The 18787-nt window shown below is 43.6% G+C and overlaps 3 protein-coding genes across 4 annotated transcripts; 2 read left to right on the top strand and 1 right to left on the bottom strand.

Moving 5' to 3' along the window:
- Positions 1–261: 261 nt before the first annotated feature.
- rpl21 (ribosomal protein L21) lies at positions 262–2707 on the bottom strand. 2 transcript variants are annotated; one of them, XM_074693584.1, is made up of 6 exons: positions 2580–2707; positions 1811–1889; positions 1605–1666; positions 1153–1265; positions 620–770; positions 262–384 (listed from the first exon to the last, which is right to left on the bottom strand). In XM_074693584.1, exons 2-6 carry the CDS (start codon positions 1875–1877, stop codon positions 295–297), a joined length of 483 nt encoding a protein of 160 aa, XP_074549685.1. In that variant the 5' UTR covers positions 1878–1889; positions 2580–2707; the 3' UTR covers positions 262–294. The 2 variants fall into 2 exon arrangements, with proteins under 2 accessions (XP_074549685.1, XP_074549686.1); XM_074693585.1 differs by lacking the exon at positions 2580–2707 and adding an exon at positions 2424–2445.
- A 95-nt stretch (positions 2708–2802) lies between these two features.
- On the top strand, positions 2803–12161 carry usp12a (ubiquitin specific peptidase 12a). Its single transcript, XM_074693583.1, has 9 exons — positions 2803–3249; positions 4181–4261; positions 4335–4548; positions 4684–4919; positions 5816–5892; positions 6382–6465; positions 6553–6750; positions 11127–11205; positions 11298–12161. The coding sequence occupies exons 1-9, from the start codon at positions 3202–3204 to the stop codon at positions 11397–11399; spliced, it is 1119 nt and encodes a 372-aa protein (XP_074549684.1). The 5' UTR covers positions 2803–3201; the 3' UTR covers positions 11400–12161.
- Positions 12162–12768: 607 nt separating this feature from the next.
- On the top strand, positions 12769–18567 carry gpr12 (G protein-coupled receptor 12). The gene is made up of 2 exons (XM_074693165.1): positions 12769–13143; positions 13913–18567. The coding sequence occupies exon 2, from the start codon at positions 13925–13927 to the stop codon at positions 14948–14950; it is 1026 nt and encodes a 341-aa protein (XP_074549266.1). The 5' UTR covers positions 12769–13143; positions 13913–13924; the 3' UTR covers positions 14951–18567.
- The last annotated feature ends 220 nt before the right edge of the window (positions 18568–18787 follow it).

Genomic DNA, 18787 nt, shown 5'->3' with positions numbered 1-18787 from the left:
ATCTGAAAAAAATCTGAGATTGCAGCTAGCCAGACAGTAACTTCATCTATAAATGGACAAAATACTGATTATCTGAAATGGGAGGGGGAAGGGGCTCAGAATGTGAAATGCTTGTGCTTGTGGCTCTCAGATCGCCGGTGAAATGAAAAGTGCAGTTTTTTTTCATTTGACATCAAAGGAGGAGGATCATCACAGAGCAAAAGCACAGCATGAACAATGCATTATGTATTGGTCTAAATAAAGGACAACAAGACAAGCAGAGTGTGTACAAATATCTTTTATTTTCTGAGCTCTTTATGCCATGAACTCGTAGGGGATGGGCTCCAGCAGCTGTGGTGCGTTCTTCTTGGTGCTGACAAAGTGAGCATCACGAGGAGGAGCAGGCTGAGGAGACAGGAAAAAGGTTACAGGATCAATTCATAAAAACAAAAAACATAAAACCGTGAACGAAATCTCAGAACAGGCAGACCACTGTAGCTTCACTGTAAATTTTATGAAAACTGTAATTCAATTCAGAGAAGACCGGTTTTAAATGTGCAGCTGATACTTTTTGATACTATTTGGAGTTTTTAACACATATCTCTCAAAAAATTAAAGTGTAACTAAAATTATTTCATACCTGGCGCTTCAGTTCCACCCAGCTGCCCTTCTGCTTGGCCTCCAACTTCCTGGCCTCATTCTCCTTGACACGCTGCAGGAAACTGTCCCTGCTCTTTGAGTGCTTCACATGCTCAATACGCACGTTGATCCTCTTGGCCAGGATCTTTCCCCTGTGAGCGTCAGAGTAATAAATGAAATCACAACTAACAGACACAGAGTATATCTAAAGAAAAACAGTGATGCAATCTAAACATCTGTACTCCTCTGCTGTCTCCTTGTTACAACCCCAGGTCAAACAGAAGTTAGTCTGGGGTTCATAAGGAAGGAATAATTTTCCCCAAGTGAATGACCACTCAGCACACAAATAGCCCTGGTGGCAAAGTGAAGATGGGGTAACATCCCTGTTTGTTGATAGAGGAAACTAAAAGCACAGATAACTGAACCCAAGAGCAAAAGGTCTCAAAAATAAAACCCAAATTCATTCATAATATCGCTGCTGATACACATCAAAATAAAAAATACAACACAAATAAAACACAATGTCCAACTTACTTGACTTGCTTGTTGACAATGATGCCAACAGCATGCTGGGTAACGTTGTAGACACGTCCTGTCTTGCCATGGTAGCACTTGTGAGGCATTCCTTTCTGAATGGTACCTGTGCCCTGAAGAGCGAGACATCAAGCTTTAGTGTTTAAACACAAGACACCAAGCACTGCACACATACCAAACAGCCCTAATTTGTTAAATCTGACTGGACTTAGCTACGGACAACCACATCAAATAAAACTGATGCTTAAAAAGTCAGAGCTTTCTGTCGACCCTCTTTATCATAATCACTATGCAGCAATCTATCCAGAAGCACATCATTTAGTTATCAAACATCCTAATGCTTTTGAAAAAAGAAAATCATAAAGAGCTAGAAAATTACTTGAAGTGTTGTGAAAAACATCAGAATCCTCTAGCTTAAAAAAGCCAAATGCAAGTCTAATACTGCATCTTACCTTGATGTCAACAATATCACCCTTCTTGTAGATGCGCATGTATGTAGACAGAGGAATTGGGCCTGTGAACCAAATGCAACCAGATCATGTCATTTTGCATGGCTTTGACAGCAGTTTCAGCCGTGTACAGGGCAAAACTCAAACAATATTTTGAGCGAATACTCCAAAGACTGATCTTATGGTCTGAAACATTACTTTAGTCATACCATGTTTGCGGAACTGCCTGCTGAACATGTACCTCGTCCCCCTCCTCTTGCCTCTGGTGTTCGTCATGATGCCTGATTACTGGGAGAAGATACACCTCAGGTTAGATTGGACAGGGTTTGAAGATAAGTATTACACATACACACAAGACACCAGCACATGGAAGAACCTTAAGGGTCAATGAAGCTGTTGCTCAAATTCTTATGTACCTCAAAGCTTCACTCAACCCTGATTTCTTAAGTGCCAGTAGCAAAAGTATTTTTACCTTAACTAAAAAAAGAAAAAAAACATACATAAACTAAGGCACGGACTATTTCGAACACGAGATTAATGAAACATTTTACAAAGATACCACTGAAGCATCAGCACTAAGTACGAGACGTGCTAATGCTCGAGCTCGCATCAACAGACATCGCAAACACTAGAAGTCAACGGTGTACGTCACGCTGCGATATCTTTCGCCTTGACAAGGAAAACGTATCCATTTTAAATGAAAGTCATTTGGGTGAGTGATTTTTTCGTTTTAACTGAACGTTAAAGGAAAATAGCGATTCTAGTGAGCGTTTCATCGTCCGCAAGGCCCACATGGAAAGCCACGCTGCTGCTACCACTCACATTCAACGAATAATATCTAAAAGCTGGACGTTTTTTATTCCAAACCTGATCCACTGAGATGTAGGGAAAGATTTACGGTGCGTACATACGCGTACTTTCGCTAATTTGTGGCGATATATCAGCAGAAAATTTTAGTTAAAGGAGAGAGACTCTTACCCCCGGTCTCAACAAGATGGCGGGTGCGGCGGAAAGAGAGATTTAAGCCCCCCAAACTCCGCCTTGTGAAAAATACAACAGAGGTAGACTAAGATATTGCCGAACCAAAATAATGATACACTGCCTAAGCAGGTACATAACCCTTAATCGTCTGCGAAAGAAATTTGACGTGAAATGAAAAACTATACAAAAAACAGTTGTTTCGTAACCCTCCTGATTTACCTTCCTACATTAATTTTTGCCTTCATGTTGTGATGATAGATATATAACAGCAACCGCAATTGTAATTATGCGCATGCGCAAAACTCAAGAAAGGCTAATCTTTCAATTTCTTTCTCAACATGCAGAGTGACCCGAGCAAAGTTTCTGACAAAACTCATTTTTTCGAACAATAATAAGCTTTATTCTGAAGGCCTGGAGTTATCATTTGTTTGTCAGTCGGAGCTGGCAGGAGCGGATTTTTAACTGCTGTAACGGGGCGAAGACGGAAGAAAGTGGAACTGAATGCTCTTAATTTGTGCCAGTGTTGGACTTTTAGTCGCGAGCTCAGCAGAATCTCACGAGGGGAGTCAGCCCAGTCCTGTCAGCGCGCGGCTCTGTGGTGGAAGATGGCGCTAGCCGAATGGAAATGCTAATGACAGTCTCCAAATTTGCCTCTTTTTGTACCATGGTAAGTGCGCTGCAATCTCATACTTGCATTTATGACATTATGGGTTGATTGGGAAAACGTGGGTTCAGTTATGTGTCCTTATTAAACGAGCAATAATACATGTAAGCTGTAAAATCCTGTCAGTGCTAGCCAAGCAGTTTTCCCGACCAGGGCAAAACAGGCAGCCTCCCACTGCCTTTTCTGCTCTCTTCGGTTTGCTAACAGTACTAGCCGTTCCCTTTAAAGACATGGCTCTTTCTCGAATCATAATTTTACAACTTATTTGGTGAATAAATGTCACAGTTTATTTGAGTACAGTGACAGCGCACCTACTGCATCTGGGATCGTCGGCTAACTAGCTAACGTGAAGGTAACCGAAGCTAAACCAGTGCTGCAGATTTCAAACTACTGGAGCACAGCTGGAAAACGGATGAGCTCAGTATTGGAAATGATTAATCTGGAGTACGTGTAGGTAATTAATGCTTAGGTTTTCGCGCTGGACTTTGACAAACTATCAGATCTTATAAACGCAGCTATGACGACATTGTTTAACATTAGCTGCGCAGTTGTGGACCCGGTCCAGGTGCATGTCCACTCTGTACACTTCGTTGCAGACCAAATCGTGCATTATTTTCTGTTACTTCTAACAATCAGTGGCCCAAAAGTAATCCATTCCCACTTTTTAAACAACTGCGCGTCCACATTTTTTTTATCATAATAAACGCTGTTCATCTCTCGTCCGTTGTTGCAGAACCTGTGTAAGCACTGGCCAGGGACAGGTCTGTGAAGATGATGCATGCTTTTAGTTTTAATGGCTTTAAAGGGCAGAGTGGAGGTGGCAGCCATTAGTTTTTGTTTTATCTCAGCAATGAATAACCCTGCAAACACAAAGCTGTTCTCATCCACTTCCAGCTCGCTGACTGCTTTTTTCTGTATGTGTGTGTGTTCACAGGGCGCCAATGCCTCTGCTCTGGAGAAAGAGATTGGATCTGAGCAGTTTCCGGTCAATGAGCACTACTTTGGCCTGGTCAATGTAAGTGAACAGTACACTGTCTGTAGAAGTTTGTTTTGTTTACATCTCCGCCTGACTCACTGTTTGTTTTTAGTTTGGGAACACCTGCTACTGCAACTCGGTGCTGCAGGCTCTGTACTTCTGCCGGCCATTTCGGGAGAAGATCTTGGCGTACCGCAGTCAGCCTCGGAGAAAGGAGAACCTGCTCACTTGTCTGGCTGACTTATTCCACAGTATCGCCAACCAGAAGAGGAAAGTGGGCGTCATACCACCCAAAAAATTCATCACACGGCTGCGAAAGGAGAATGGTGAGTCGCCTTATCTCTCCTGGTTGGCTGCCGACTTGTCCTGAAGGTCTTGATAAAATTGGGCTCTGAAGTTCCTGTTAAACATGTTTAATAGCTATGTCAGATCTTTGAAGTCCCTCTCTGTTTGTTTCCCAGAGCTGTTTGACAACTACATGCAGCAGGATGCCCATGAGTTCCTGAACTACCTGCTCAACACCATTGCAGATCTGCTTCAGGAAGAGAGGAAGCAGGAGAAGACCAATGGCCGCCTTGCTAACGGCACGTTGGACTCTCAGAACAACAATAGCAACGCAACACCCGCCCCCACCTGGGTCCATGAGATCTTCCAAGGCACTCTGACCAATGAGACACGCTGCCTTACCTGTGAAACGGTATGAGCATCACTATTTCACATGAAGGTTGTGTTTCAGTGGCTCACACTGGACACTCTTATCTTCAAGCTTCTTTATTGAGCAGAGATTTGTGTCTCCAGAACCTGCATTTGAATTGTAACATTAAATTTGAAAAACATGAAAAGCATGATCTAATATCAAATTTAATTATTGGAAACTGAATTTATTTGCTTTGAAACTGTGTTAAACTTTGCTGAAAATTCAATTTCCTTAATCTAATAACACTGGGGTGGGGAACCTCAGCACATTTGTCCACTGTCACAGTTCACAAGTTCTGTCCCAAAGGCTGGTGAAGCAAAAACAGAGTTTTCAGAATTCAGAAAACAGAATTTGACAAACATTTGCAGCAGATGTGAAGAGGATTTCTGTGAATCTGTGACTGATAATTTTCCTCACAGATGTAGATTGTATAATGGATGTGTCATGCTGAATTGAAATAGAATTTTGTTTTTGTCAATTTAAGGAATGAAGGGTGTTGAATACGGTTGATTAAATCCAGGACAAATAATTTTAATTTCAAAACATTAAATTCAATTTCAGATCGCGCTTTTCAAATTCAATGTGATAATTCAAACTCAATTTCTAGTGAAACAAATCTCAGCCCAAATACCACGCTGCGGTTTTGAGAGACAAGTAAACAAACACAGCTGAAGCTTTTCAAGGAGCAAAGATGCAGATGGCTGAAAGTTGTTTTTGCGTTAGTGTCTGTCTGTTTGATGTGAGTTAAAAGACAACAATAAGACTGTTTTATTATCTACGGCCCATGTAGTATAGCAGTAAATATTTCAATCATAATTCAAGCTGATAGGATTCATACTTCTTGTATTTACTTTACACTCATCGCTGTATTGCTCATTTTTGTTCTTTTTTTCCAGATAAGCAGCAAAGATGAGGACTTTCTGGACCTGTCAGTGGATGTAGAACAGAATACCTCCATCACACACTGCCTCAGGTCAGTTAAATGCGGAGCTGCTTCAGCTGTTGAGGAGAGGATTAGGAGTTGAGTGACATGAAGTTAATCACCAGCTTAAGGAAAAGTTGTTTTATGGCAAAAAATTTTTTTGATTGTTACATCTTATGAAAAAAGAGTAGGATTCCTGCCTTTCTTTGTTTTTATTTTATGTTCATTAATTTAACTTTTGATTATTCAGAGCAGGTAACTTCAGAGTAGCTGTTGTATTCTTGTAAACCTGTTATTTCAAAGGAGGTTGCACAAAGATCTCGAAGCAAGGGATGTTTGAGTCTGCTGGGATTTCAGGAATCAGTCTGAGACAGAATAAACTTTTTTGCACGACTTTTTAAAAAGGCAGTAGTGGAAAAAAATACAGCTGTGTCCTTCACAAACGTAAGGAGACTGCAGAGGTCTGTTGTTGAATCATTCATTGGTAGATGTGGAATTCAAACTGCATATTCACTGCTCTTTGTTTTTGGCTCCTCTCAGAGGTTTCAGTAACACAGAGACTCTGTGCAGTGAGTACAAATACTACTGTGAAGAATGTAGAAGCAAGCAGGAGGCACACAAGAGGTCAGTGCACACAGGTTCATCTCGGGCGCTTTTTAGCCGTTTGTGTTGGTTGGTGTTCTGATGCCTGACGCTGTATTCGTGTCGTAGGATGCGTGTGAAGAAGCTGCCGATGATCTTGGCTTTGCACCTAAAGCGCTTTAAGTACATGGAGCAGCTGCAGCGCTACACCAAGCTCTCCTATCGCGTCGTCTTCCCCCTGGAGCTCCGCCTCTTCAACACCTCCGGGGACGCCACCAATCCTGAGAGGCTCTACGACCTGGTCGCCGTGGTGGTGCATTGTGGGAGGTGTGTAGGTGCAGACACAGAATGCAACATCTTTATAACTGTCTCCACAGCAACCAGAGATGGGCAGTAAAATGTTCTATTTATAAAGATGTGATTTAAACCTGTTGGCTTGAAGGGGAAAAAAAAAAGTTGAGTTAGGATTTGAATCAGAGAGAAACCTCACCGCCTTGTCCGTCACAGTTCAACACAACTGCTCATTGTGTGGGCGTTTGTCTGTCTGTGTTTGTACACGCGGCTCTCCTCGCGTTCTGAAACACACTCCAACGCCGCACGACTCTGCCTGAGAATAATTTATTAAAGAAGGTGTATTTAAAGGTCAGACTCAGCTGGAGTTTAGCAGGTGAGTCGCAGGGATGTAAATGATCTGTCTGAGTATTCCCCTCACTCTCTGAGCTGAGCTCCAACTTACTGAGGTAATTTTCAGAGCAGGGAGATGTATTATGAAATGTCACGATTTCAGGTGAAAGAACATTTGGGATTTCAGTGAAGCGATGTCAGGGTTGTGCTTAAAGCTAGAGAAGAAAACAATGGAGAAATCAGAAGGAGGAACATGAGCTTGAAAGAAAAAAATCCCTTTTTTTCTGCTCCTCTCTGGGGCATCTCTCTGAAACACATGGATGAAACTGCCTGACTGTTGAACTCCACTAGAGAGCATCTCAGAGCATAGCCAAGTCTGTCATTGTCTTTGCTAATAGTTGTGCAATCATCTCATTAGCTATGTCTCTAGCAGCTGTTGAATCAAAATGTTCTTCTTTCTACTGTCAGATAACTTTGTCTAATTGCTGTGGGTGTGAAGAGAATTTTAGAAGACAACAAAAAAGGTTTTGGGGAAAATAGAGTCAAGCCTAGCTGTCAAATGTAAAATCACTTCTTTTTTTCCAACATGTTTTTGTGTGAAGGTATGATTACAGGATTAATGATGAACTTTTCAAAAAAGAGATGTCAGCAGACAATTGGAAAAAAATATATATTTAAAAAGTACATTAACAAATGGTTTTGACCTCTCGTGCTTTTGTCACCACGCCGCTCATTTTTCTCTGAAGAGCTTTACTGTCGGGTCGCCCAGGCTGCTGTAGGATTGAGTACAGAGAGGTGTGATGAAAAATTAACACAGCAGCTTATTGTCGTCCTGAACTTTGCTGCACAGTTATCATATCACTTTCACCAAATATCAATATTTTACTCTAAAGTAATTCAGTGCTCCTTTGAGATTTTTTCTTCAATTTTTCTTACTGTGTCTGTGCTTCAACCCCACGTGGGTCATTTTGAACTCTCAGTGAAATAAAGATGTTGTGGTGTTGTCAAAGAAAGACACACAGTATCTGTTGGGATGTGAGAGCTTGACTACGATCGTCAATGTTGCAAATTTAAGGATGGATTAGGTTGTGTGTGAGGTGATGAACTGCCTGGAAATTAGGGCTGAGCAATTTTGGAAAATAATCTAATTGCGATTTTTTTGGACCTATATTGCGATTGCGATTTAGCATACAAGTTTTACAGGGGATGTATGTCTTCTACATTATTCACTTAACACAAGCAATACAACATTCTGTAGTATGACCAACACAACAAAGGATATTGTCAACATATGAACAAGTCTCTCCTGTAGGCCAGGCCTACATGTTATGATGAAATGAGATGAATTGATATGGATAATGTATCTTTAACTATTACAATCACAGTAGGATATTGACTAATTGATTTAACTTCAAGCCTTGTAGACGTGTAATAAAATTATCATTAATTTCCTTAAATGAAATCAGAGAAAGGAACAAAGTCCTGCAGAACAAGAGGCCAGGTATGAACAATAATCTGAAAAATTAATATGAATCCTCTCTTCTATGAATCTCACACTAAATAAAGAGAAGAACTGTGAATAAAAACAAAGTTTTGGCACAACCACTGATATATGTATACTTGTGAATTGCACTTTTTAAACGCACTTCAAAACTTTTCTTTTTTTTTTTAAATTGCAGCCTTTGCAATTTGAAAATTGCATTGTATTAAATTGCGATTTCGATTTAAATTCGATTAATTGTTCGGCCCTACTGGAAATGCTAGAACATTTGTGCGTGGTCTGATAAGCATCTCCACAAAAAATTAAACTTTGCAGAGTAATGCTTCACAGTTATCCACAGGATTGTTATCAAAAGGTCACGCCACGTGATACGCCAAGTTTGTGAAAAAAGTTAGTTACCACCTACTGTGCCTAATGGACTTATAACACACTGATTCTGTTGATTTTATTTTAATGACAGACGGCCAAACTAGGCTACGCCAAAATTTGCCTTCTGAATGAATGAGTGAAGAAATCAAATGGTGTGTGTGGCTCTGAAACTTGAGGTTAATTAAGAAAAACCTGCTCTCAACAAGGTTAGGGTCAGAGAGTCAGTTGCTGTCGTGACAGACTCCAAGGTTAAGATACGGTAGTTAGTTACAGTAGTTATAGTTTCCCCTCTTTTTCCGGTTTGATTAACTTGTGGGTGTGACGAGAACACCCTCTCTGAAATGGAAAACCCAGAGTTTTCCTTATCTCAGGGTTAACAGACGCTAAACATCTCCCCGCTCTTTATCCATGTGCTTTTAAATAAATTTAGACCTTTGTTAAGAGTTGAATTCTCATGACAGTGGGTGCAAGTGCTCATGGGAAACAGAGTCATTATTTTACCTAAACCTGTAGATGGATGTCTGTAAGCTCCTCTGCACAAAAACTGATTCTTATAAAATGTCATCTGCAGATAAAGACACCACTGCACCTGTCTCTGGATCATATCACTGACTCATAGGATACATTTTTAGAATGGGTGTTTCTGTTATTTGTGACTAACTGTGCATCAACACTGTGTGTTTGTTAGAAATCATTAGTAACAAATGAGTCTGATTTAGGTGTGCAGGTGTTAACTTTTGGTTGTCAAACAGATAATTACTCTGTAACTGTTTTAAAGGTGTTGTGACTTTAAGGTCTCGTCAGATGCGCTTTCTTCCCTTGTTCTTTCTTTGACGTGTTTGATTTATTCTCTTCAATCACATCGAATGTATCAAAGGTAAAACCTGTTGTCTGATCAGAGTGGGTGACAGATTTTTATGAACACATAACAGTTGGTGCTCAGGTTAGTGAGGTCAAAACATTTTTTGAATCCCAGATGAGTTTTTTTTTTAAGTATTTTTTGGGGCTTTTTTAATGATAGAAGAGAGGGCAGTGGATAGAGTAGAAAAGATGGCGAGAGCGGGAAGCGACATGAGGAAACAAGCCACAAGCTAGACTTGAACCTGGGACCTAAACTGCGAGGCCATCTGACACCCTGTCATGTAAATAAGATAAATAACATCAGGCTGTTCAGTCTGTTAAAAATACAAAAATAAATAATAAATGATAAGTTATACACCTGAACTGTAAGAATCGATGCTTCAATTTCTCCTCCATTTCCAGTTATAAATGAGTAAACGCCAACAAAACAACAGACGACTCACTCAGCAGCTTTCCTTTTTAAGAATGACCCTTTTCACTGCTGATTTTTGGTCACTGTAGCTCCGCCCATGTAGTCAGTGCTTCGCTCAGGCCCAGCAAAGAGTTGGTGCTTGCTAAGCACCAGTTTTGAGCACCTGGAGCCAGAGCTTTGTCTGTGGACACACAAAGAACCAGTGCTGGTTTCAGGCCTGAAAACTGGCCTGAAACCAGCACCAGTTTGGTCAAAAAGGGATAAAATGGAGGTCATGAAATACAGATAGGGTCTTAAAAAAATCACAAACTATTTACAGCTGGAAATGTTATTCATTATTCTAAAAATATAAACAAATCAGAGAATGTTTGACATTTCTATGTTGCTAAAAGACCCTGGAGGTCACTGAGCCAGGATGACAACACAACCACAACCAACAGAGCAACATGTGCACATAGGTTGTCTAATTTTATACTAACCAACTCTTAGAACTTTTTTATTTGGTTGTTTTGTCTGTTTTTTGATTGACCAATAGTGTTTTTTCTTGAGCAGGGGTCAGTGGTCTACAGCACCACTATTTGGGGGCCACAACGGACATTCCCATCTTAATGAGTTGTTTATAACAGATGATGTGGAGTTGTTTTGTTTGTCTCTTTTTTTTTCTCGCTAAGAGCAGATTAATGACAGCTTTAAACACTGAATTTTAACTGTTTCAACACTCCCTACTTCTCAGTGTTGTGCAGCCCTAAAGTGATAAAAAGTATGAAAGGTGCAGCTCCTCACTTCACACACCTACACAGTCTTACAGTCTCTACATAGTAAGTAAAAGAACCTGTGTGGGAGCTCCACAGGCTGGTGTGAGATCTTCAGTCAGACTAATATGTCTTAGAGGAAGTTTCGCCAGGAGAGCTCACACCGTCTTCTGTTTCTTTGCAGTGGTCCAAACCGAGGTCACTACATCGCCATTGTAAAAAGCCACGACTTCTGGCTGCTGTTTGATGATGACATCGTGGAGGTAAGAGATTTAAATCAGGATTTACATCTGATGTAGCAATCTTTAAAAGTTTCTCCTCACACTGGTTTCATGTTGTCTTTGTGTCCTTGCAGAAAATCGATGCACAGGCCATAGAGGAATTCTACGGTCTCACTTCTGAAATCTCCAAGAACTCTGAGTCGGGCTACATCCTATTTTACCAGTCTAGAGACTAACAGGTGGAGCCGTGGGCTTCACCACAGACCCCAGAGGAGACGTGCTCTGTTCCTCTTTGTGGGCAGCAGCGGACCATAAACGCACCACAGCAGCGCGCCTGGTGTCACACCTGATCGTGCAGCTGTAGTTCATACTCGTGCTTTTACGCACTCGGCTCAGCCTTGGAAGCATACCCCCTATATCCTCCCTCCTCCTTCCTTCCTTCTTTTCTTTTTATTGTTTTCATCCCCTCCTCTCCGGCTGGATGCTGCTGCTGCTGCCTGGACTTTGAGACGATGATGAATGAAAACTGTGTTTAGATTGTTTTTGAAAAAAAAGACCATGAATGAGGGTTGTACAGATTTTGGTCAGTCGTATGAGTGCTGTATTAGTTCTTGCCTTGGGTGTGGGGTCGAATGGGTATTTAATAATTCATATAATGTAACATTGGCCTGGTGTCTGCACCCCCCACATTGTTTTTCTGCACTGGGAGTTAGCAAGAGCAGATCAAGTTATTGATCATGGATGTAAAGGTGGATGGGTGTGACGGGGCACACTGGGTTGTATATTTCTACAGTGTACAGGATGGTATTTGTATAAATATTACAAGAAGATAATATTATCATTGGAAATGTTAGACCTTGAGAAGATGTATTAACACTATGGTGCACTTTTGATACCGTTTTGTAGGTGTTGGCAAGTTTAACGTGAGGGTTTGCTTAAAAAGGCCTGTTGTGAAGCGATCATTTTCTGTTTTAAAGAAAAGAAATAAAGCGAGTAAGATTGAGGCAGGGTGTGCTGTTTTCTGTCCCTCACAGGTGCGCACCGATGACTCATACAGCTCAACGTCGCCCCTTGGTGGCGCTGCCCGGTAGAGCTGCTCTCCCACTGCAACAGGAGCTATTTTTAATCCATTCAAACCCCACAGGAAGCGAAAAGAGGGGAAAAACAGTCGACACAAGGCTTGATCAGCTCACTGGTCACATCAACAAAGTGCCCACTGGCCCGAGGAGTCTGAGGCAGGGCTGCAGTGGTGGAGGGGTGAGGCGGAGAAGATGGAGGACAGATGAGAGACAGGAAGGAGGGAGGGAGGGGAGGAGGTTTGTGGTGACACACATCAGGGATGCTGTTAATAGCACAGATAGGACCAGAATAGCAGGGCGTCACAGGAGAGGCCTGAGTCGTTGGACCTGAAACATAAATAAGGCAACAAAATCTCTGCAACTGGCAACTTCTTTGTGAGCCGAGCTGAGGTTTGTGTTGGGAGAAGATGTTGCATCATGAAGTCTCTCCTGTGGGAAAAGTCTGGTTTTTAAGGTTTGGAAATATTCACACACACACACACACCTGGCTTTGTCCTTGAGACCAGACATTCCCTTCTTATACTGAACCAGTCTCTAGAGGTCTGGCCCATTTGGGACTCCTCCTTTACCATCACCCCCTTCCCCTTCACACACCTCCACCCCTCCTCCCGCCGCTGCTCCGCTTGCTGCTCCACGCACAGCCGCAGTCCACGGCGATGCGCCGTTAACGGCAGAGCCGCCTCGCGCTCTTTTCTTCTTCTCCTCCTCCTTTTTCTTCTTCCATCATCCCCGCATCCAGGCAGAGAGAACCAGCATCCCCCCTCCCCACCACCAGTCCTCCCTTCCCCCGGGTTGTGCGTGTGTCCGCCCGGCGCTGCTGCACCATCCTTATCAATAACATGGAGATACAAAGCTGCCGTTCTTCCATTTAGACGTCAAAGCGTCACCTCACCGAGTCAAGGTAGGCTGGGCGGCGGCGAGTGGGGATTATTGAGCATCTTCGACATGCATGGAAAAAAAATGCACCCCGGTTTTTTCCCCTCTAGCATCCTTCTGCTGACGTGGAGCTGCTAGGATGCAAGGTGCATAGAGGATAAAGCTGCACCATATGGCCACCAGTGCGAGGTGCATGCATGGCGGGCAGGTTTTATTTCCATATCGGGTGCGGTAGGCTGCACTCCACAATGTGTCTGACTGTGTCTGACTGCTGTGTGATTCTTCCCGGTGCCGGTGAAGGATTATCGACATTTTCTGCTCGGAGATGTGGCCTGATATTTGCGGCAAAGCCTGATTTGGTTTTCATTCCCCGTGTTCATAGATTGATAAGCAGAGCTCATCATGTGCAGGTGTAACCTGTTCACATAGCTGATGACAATCCTGAGCTCAAACGTGACCTGTTAACTGTCTGCAGCTCAACTCTTCCTTCGTGGAGCTGTATTCTGATTCAAATCTATAAATAAAAACTGAGCTCATGAGTGCTCTTTGTTGTTCTCAAGCATTATAAACCTGCATTAATGTGGATTAAATCTGTTTATGTTTTGGAATGCAGGTGTCCACAAGACAGGGGCGTGCACAGAGGTGGCGTGGGCACTTGATGAACCCAGCCCCCACTTCATAGAGAGATAAACACTGTGTTTTAGATTCATTAACACTCCTTTTTTCACCATTAAATGAGGGTCTTCTTGTGTTTTTTATACCCCTCATTACAATATTCTTTGATTCTCTTTCAGACGGGGGGCACAATGAGTGAAGAGCCAGCGGTCAACCCCAGCTGGCTGACCCCTGACCCCACAGCCTGGGCCAGCGGAGGCGGGGGCCCCACGGACAACAGCACCAGCTTGGGGACGTTCCCACCGGACCCTCTGACACCCAGCCAACTCCCCCTGCTGGTCAACCCCTGGGACATCGTGCTGTGCTCATCCGGGACTCTGATAGCTTGTGAGAACGCCCTGGTGGTGCTGGTGATCTGGCAGAACCCGGCGCTCAGAGCTCCCATGTTCCTGCTGATCGGCAGCCTGGCGCTGGCTGACCTGCTGGCCGGCTTGGGCCTGGTGCTGCACTTCACCTGTGCCTACCTGGTCCGCTCCGACTCAGCCCAGTTGCTAACAGTGGGCCTGGTGGTGGCCTCTTTCTCGGCGTCTGTCTTCAGCCTGTTGGCCATCACCATCGACCGCTACCTGTCTCTGTACTACGCCCTCACCTATAACTCAGAGCGGACAGCGGCCTTCACCTACACCATGCTGGTGCTGCTGTGGGGCCTCTCGCTGTGTCTGGGCCTGCTGCCGGTCACAGGGGTCAACTGCCTGGAAGAGGAGGCAACATGTAGCGTCGTGCGGCCGCTCACGAAGAACAACATCGCTGTGCTGTCTGTCTCCTTCTTACTCCTCTTCGGCCTCATGCTGCAACTCTACGTCCAGATTTGCAAGATTGTGATGCGCCACGCTCACCAGATTGCCCTCCAGCACCACTTCCTAGCTGCCACACCCCACTACGTCACAACACGGAAGGGTGTGTCCACCTTGGCCATCATCCTGGGTACCTTTGCTGCCTGTTGGATGCCCTTCACGGTGTACTCCCTCATTGCTGACTACACCTACCCGCCACTCTACACCTACGCCACCCTGGTGCCTGCCACCTATAACTCTGTCATCAACCCAGTCATCTACGCCTTCAGGAACCAGGAGATCCAGAAGGCGCTGTGGCTGGTGTGCTGCGGCTGTGTGCCAGCCAGTGTGGCTCACCGTGCGAGGACCCCTAGTGACGTGTGAGCGAGCAGACCCAGGTTGGGAAAAGAGAGGCGCCCTGGGTCAGCTCTGCTCCTCACTGGATGTGTCTGGTGTCAAAGCGAGCAGCAGCAGCAGCAGGGGAGGTCAGGGGCGGTGGAAGAAGGCTGTGGCTCCACTTCAGGCGGGAGATGTTTCTGGAAGACGAGGTTTGGGTAAAAAAAAAGAAAAGAAAGATCCACACCCCACCTTGATGGATGGCGTTATTTTCCTTTGTTCAATCACCATAGGGCACAGCATCCCACTGTCTTCCCCCAGCAAAGGCGGCCTCAGCGCGGAGCAGCATCCCGCTCCCCTCCCGTTCAACTCGTGCCACGCCCTTTCTCTGTTCTGCAGAGAGCGTCGAGAGCGTCACGTGTTTCAGGCAGCAGCTGTATATAGAATGTGCATTTGGTTAACAGCACGGGAGCTTTGGTTGACACGTGCTTGTTTCCCCCTCAAACAGGGAGGGGATTATTAGTTTGCTCCTCTGTGCGTGCGTAAAAGCGCACGACAGATTAACAGAACAGTGCGAGAGGAGAGGAGAGAAAAGGAGAGGAGAGGAGCCGCGGCTGAATACGCAGGCTTTTTCCACATAAAGGCCGTCTGGAGCAGCATCCCGGCGCTCTGCTGCTGCACTCTGAACGTGCGTCGAAAGCTAAACAGTCGCGGGGAGCTAAAAATAGACCCGGCTCCCTCTGATCCGCGCCCTGCGTCCTCTCCACAGACGCCGAGAGAGAAATCAAGACGTTTCTTCTCCCCCTTTTTGCCTTCCTAAATTCCTCTGTCTTCTTTTTTGTAATGGATTGTGCGTGAATGTCTTCTCGTTGATCTCGTGTCTTTTTTATTTTTTATTTTTTTGTTGAGGCTCAAGATAAAGCCCCAGGAGACCCACCATTACCCCCTCCATCATTTTCTTTTTATTAACAGAGGCACCAACTGAAAATGAGCCTTTCAGATTATGTAACCACACTGTACCTGTCCTCAGCCACTTTGTAAAAGGAGATTGCTTTTGACTTTTTGAATGTCTGGAAATTATCATCTTCAAAATCACAAATTTGAATCTTTTTTTAGAAGGATATCACAACGTGTAACATTTAAGGGATATAAATTAACCACTTCACTAAGTTTTTTAAGTGATCATTTGTGAGGGAATCATCAAAATCTGACTGTTTTTCCTTTTAAATCACCTTTTTTGTCTCCCAACAATCCTAGTACCAGATCTGCATGCAATACTTGAGTGTAATTTGCATGCAACAATAACAGATTTTCTTTTCCCCTGCTGAGTTCAGAGTAACGGGTCTCACGTGATTGTTCCCTGGCGTCATCATGACCTTAATAACTTCGTTTGTGTACAATGCACCACGGCAAACCTCATTTTAATCACAGTCTATGAGCTACAATCATCACTGGATGTCCTTAAAAGCTGCATTCTTTTTTTGCAAGATGCAGATTTTAAAGTCTTTTCCGTCTCTTTGGAAGGTTTTGAGGCTGACAGCTTCACGTTGAACATCATTTCAATTGTATGTGAGTTGTATTTCAGCTGCTCTGAGTACAGTTTGAGACGCCATGTTTTTGGACCTATGATTTGTTTACAATCCCCAACTTTAAGTCCAGCTGTGTTCCTTCAGATCATGTCAGCAATAACTTGCCTGTGAATGGAGTTGTGTCAGTGTGCAGCAATACTCAGACAGCAATAACATCCATGTCACACCTCCTCTGACTCCTTCCTGCGGAGTGAACAGCCGTGATGGCCGCTTCACATGTGAAAGTTAACAGGTTACAAGTGAAGCTGCAGAGAAACACCTTGGATAGGCTGCAGGAGGTGCCCCCCCTGTTTTATTTCGCCTTGCCCTCCTCCGTGAGCGTGTGACTCGTCCTGTAACCTTCAGTGTCTGTGTGTGATTTGCAGACTTTTTTTGTGTGTGCATATGGTTTGAGTTGCATGGCCTCTGAGTGTGTGCATGTGTGTGTATGTTTGTAAACCAGCAGCTCAGCATACCATAATCTGTCTCCTTGTGTGGAGGGGGGATGTAGGAGCTAAAATCCTGTTGACCCCTGACCTTTTGGAGGATAATGCTGCCAGTCTTCCTGTGGACTCTGTGAGAAGTGGCCTCGTTACATGTTTGTTGAGCTTTTCTGTTTTTTATTGTTTGAGAGATGGGACGAGGGATGTTGAGAAGCTCCAGTACTTCAAGCCAAAGTGAGAAAGGACTCTGAATGAACTGGGATCCTAGTCCTGCTGTGTTTTCCTGTCTTTGTCTATCACTTGTATTCTACGAACCAATCCAGTCCGGTTAAAGAAGGCGTCTGCTAAGTGACCTCTGAATGATTCTATGAGCTAAAAAAGGCTGCGTCCGAATGCAAAAACAATGCCTCTTCTTCAAAGTCTGATCCAGGCAGTTCAGAAAGCCTCAGGTCGAGTGAAAGTGTTAAAAATAAGCTGGCGAGGCAGTGAGAGGAGCAGCATTTTTTCAGCATTAGGATGCAGCCTGTCTTTGTGAACCTGTGCACAGTGTCAGACTGAACCCTGTAGTTATTGGATGAGCACCAACAGGTCAGGCTGGCACATGGAAACACATCACAAACTCTTGTCCTTTACCTTTTGAGAGAAGTCTATTTTGTTATATTCATTGAGAAGTTATATTTTTTTTCCACTTTGGTCTGGCCTGAATTCTTTCAGATTCTGATGTTGTACGATATAACGGCGCTGTAAAGCCTTTTTCTGAATGTAGTAATAATCAAATTGTTTATCAACCCCCCTCCTCTCATTTGTTTCTGTAAATACGGCATGCCGAAGAGGAGGGACTTCACACCACCGTGCATGGTGCTACCAAAGCTGGGCAAACTTTGAGGAAGAATTGGGTTGCACCTTTTTTTTTAGATTTATTTTGAATGACATTTCTCCACTTCTTCTGCTATCGATGTAGAAATACTCCTGTTAGATTTCACTGCTTCAATATGCACCGGTTTGAAAAAGGGATGACTGAGCGGATTTGGCTGCACAGGCTGAGGAAAAACCTGGACCACAACTTCCTCCGAATGTTTCCTTCGCAGTATTGTTGAGACTTTGAACAGGTGTGAACAAGGGCTTTGTATCCACCAATAGTATGAAGACTGTGATGTTGGATGTAACACTTCTCCGTGCACACACACACCTGTTAATCCAGTCAGCTTAAGTGTGTGCACAAAGCAGCCAGTTTTGAAGAAAATGTGTAGCCAATGAGGAGGTGTCTGTGACAGTTACTAATCTAGAGCTAAATATCAAAACACTCAAGGGCCAGTGAGTGTGTGTGAGTGAGTGTGTGTGTGTGCGTGTGTGTTTTGGGGTGGTGGGAGTTGGGAGACAGGAGGACACCACAGTTATCAGCATCTTGTGTAGACGTATGCGTAGTTTTCAATGTGAAATGCACTTTATTTTTTGGATGAAAATGGCACAACAAATTAAGTATCTGCAAAATGAAACATATAAATGATAATCAACATGCACTAATTTAACTGAGATATTGTAAAAAAGAAAAAAAAGGAGAAAAAAAATCCTTTATGTGAACGTGGTGTCTATTTTTCCAAAGTGTTAGTTGTACTTTTTATTGCTTTGGTTAGTTCACTCAATTGAAAGATCTTGTTAATTTTGTATTAAAAACAAATGTGCTGTGCATAAAACTCCTGCTCTGACTAATCTGTTCACCCTCCCTCCCTTTTTCACACTCCTCTGTTTCCCTGGTAACTCCTTTCTTAGCTGTACGGTTGCTATGGAAACTGAAGTCTTAAAGCCAGGTATGTGTCGTCTCTATGACGACAGTGGAGCAGGAAAGAGTCATGCTGGCCTGGTGTTGATCCTTC

Source organism: Halichoeres trimaculatus, unplaced genomic scaffold (assembly GCF_033239565.1).
Source record: "Halichoeres trimaculatus isolate MK-OKI-2021-1 unplaced genomic scaffold, fHalTri1.1 fHalTri1_scaffold_18, whole genome shotgun sequence".
Taxonomy (NCBI): Eukaryota; Metazoa; Chordata; class Actinopteri; order Labriformes; family Labridae; genus Halichoeres; species Halichoeres trimaculatus.
This window is presented reverse-complemented; position numbering and strand designations above follow the sequence as displayed.

Bases quoted from the DNA above. Each gene is read 5' to 3' on its own strand.
- gpr12 (XM_074693165.1), top strand. From the start codon at position 13,925: ATGAGTGAAGAGCCAGCGGTCAACCCCAGCTGGCTGACCCCTGACCCC.
- usp12a (XM_074693583.1), top strand. From the start codon at position 3,202: ATGGAAATGCTAATGACAGTCTCCAAATTTGCCTCTTTTTGTACCATG. The intron at 5,893-6,381 runs GTCAGTTAAATG...GGCTCCTCTCAG, and splicing joins TCCATCACACACTGCCTCAG to AGGTTTCAGTAACACAGAGA. The intron at 11,206-11,297 runs GTAAGAGATTTA...GTGTCCTTGCAG, and splicing joins TTGATGATGACATCGTGGAG to AAAATCGATGCACAGGCCAT.
- rpl21 (XM_074693584.1), bottom strand. From the start codon at position 1,877: ATGACGAACACCAGAGGCAAGAGGAGGGGGACGAGGTACATGTTCAGC. The intron at 1,266-1,604 runs GTAAGATGCAGT...CTCGCTCTTCAG, and splicing joins GTGATATTGTTGACATCAAG to GGCACAGGTACCATTCAGAA. The intron at 771-1,152 runs GTAAGTTGGACA...TGACGCTCACAG, and splicing joins ATTGTCAACAAGCAAGTCAA to GGGAAAGATCCTGGCCAAGA.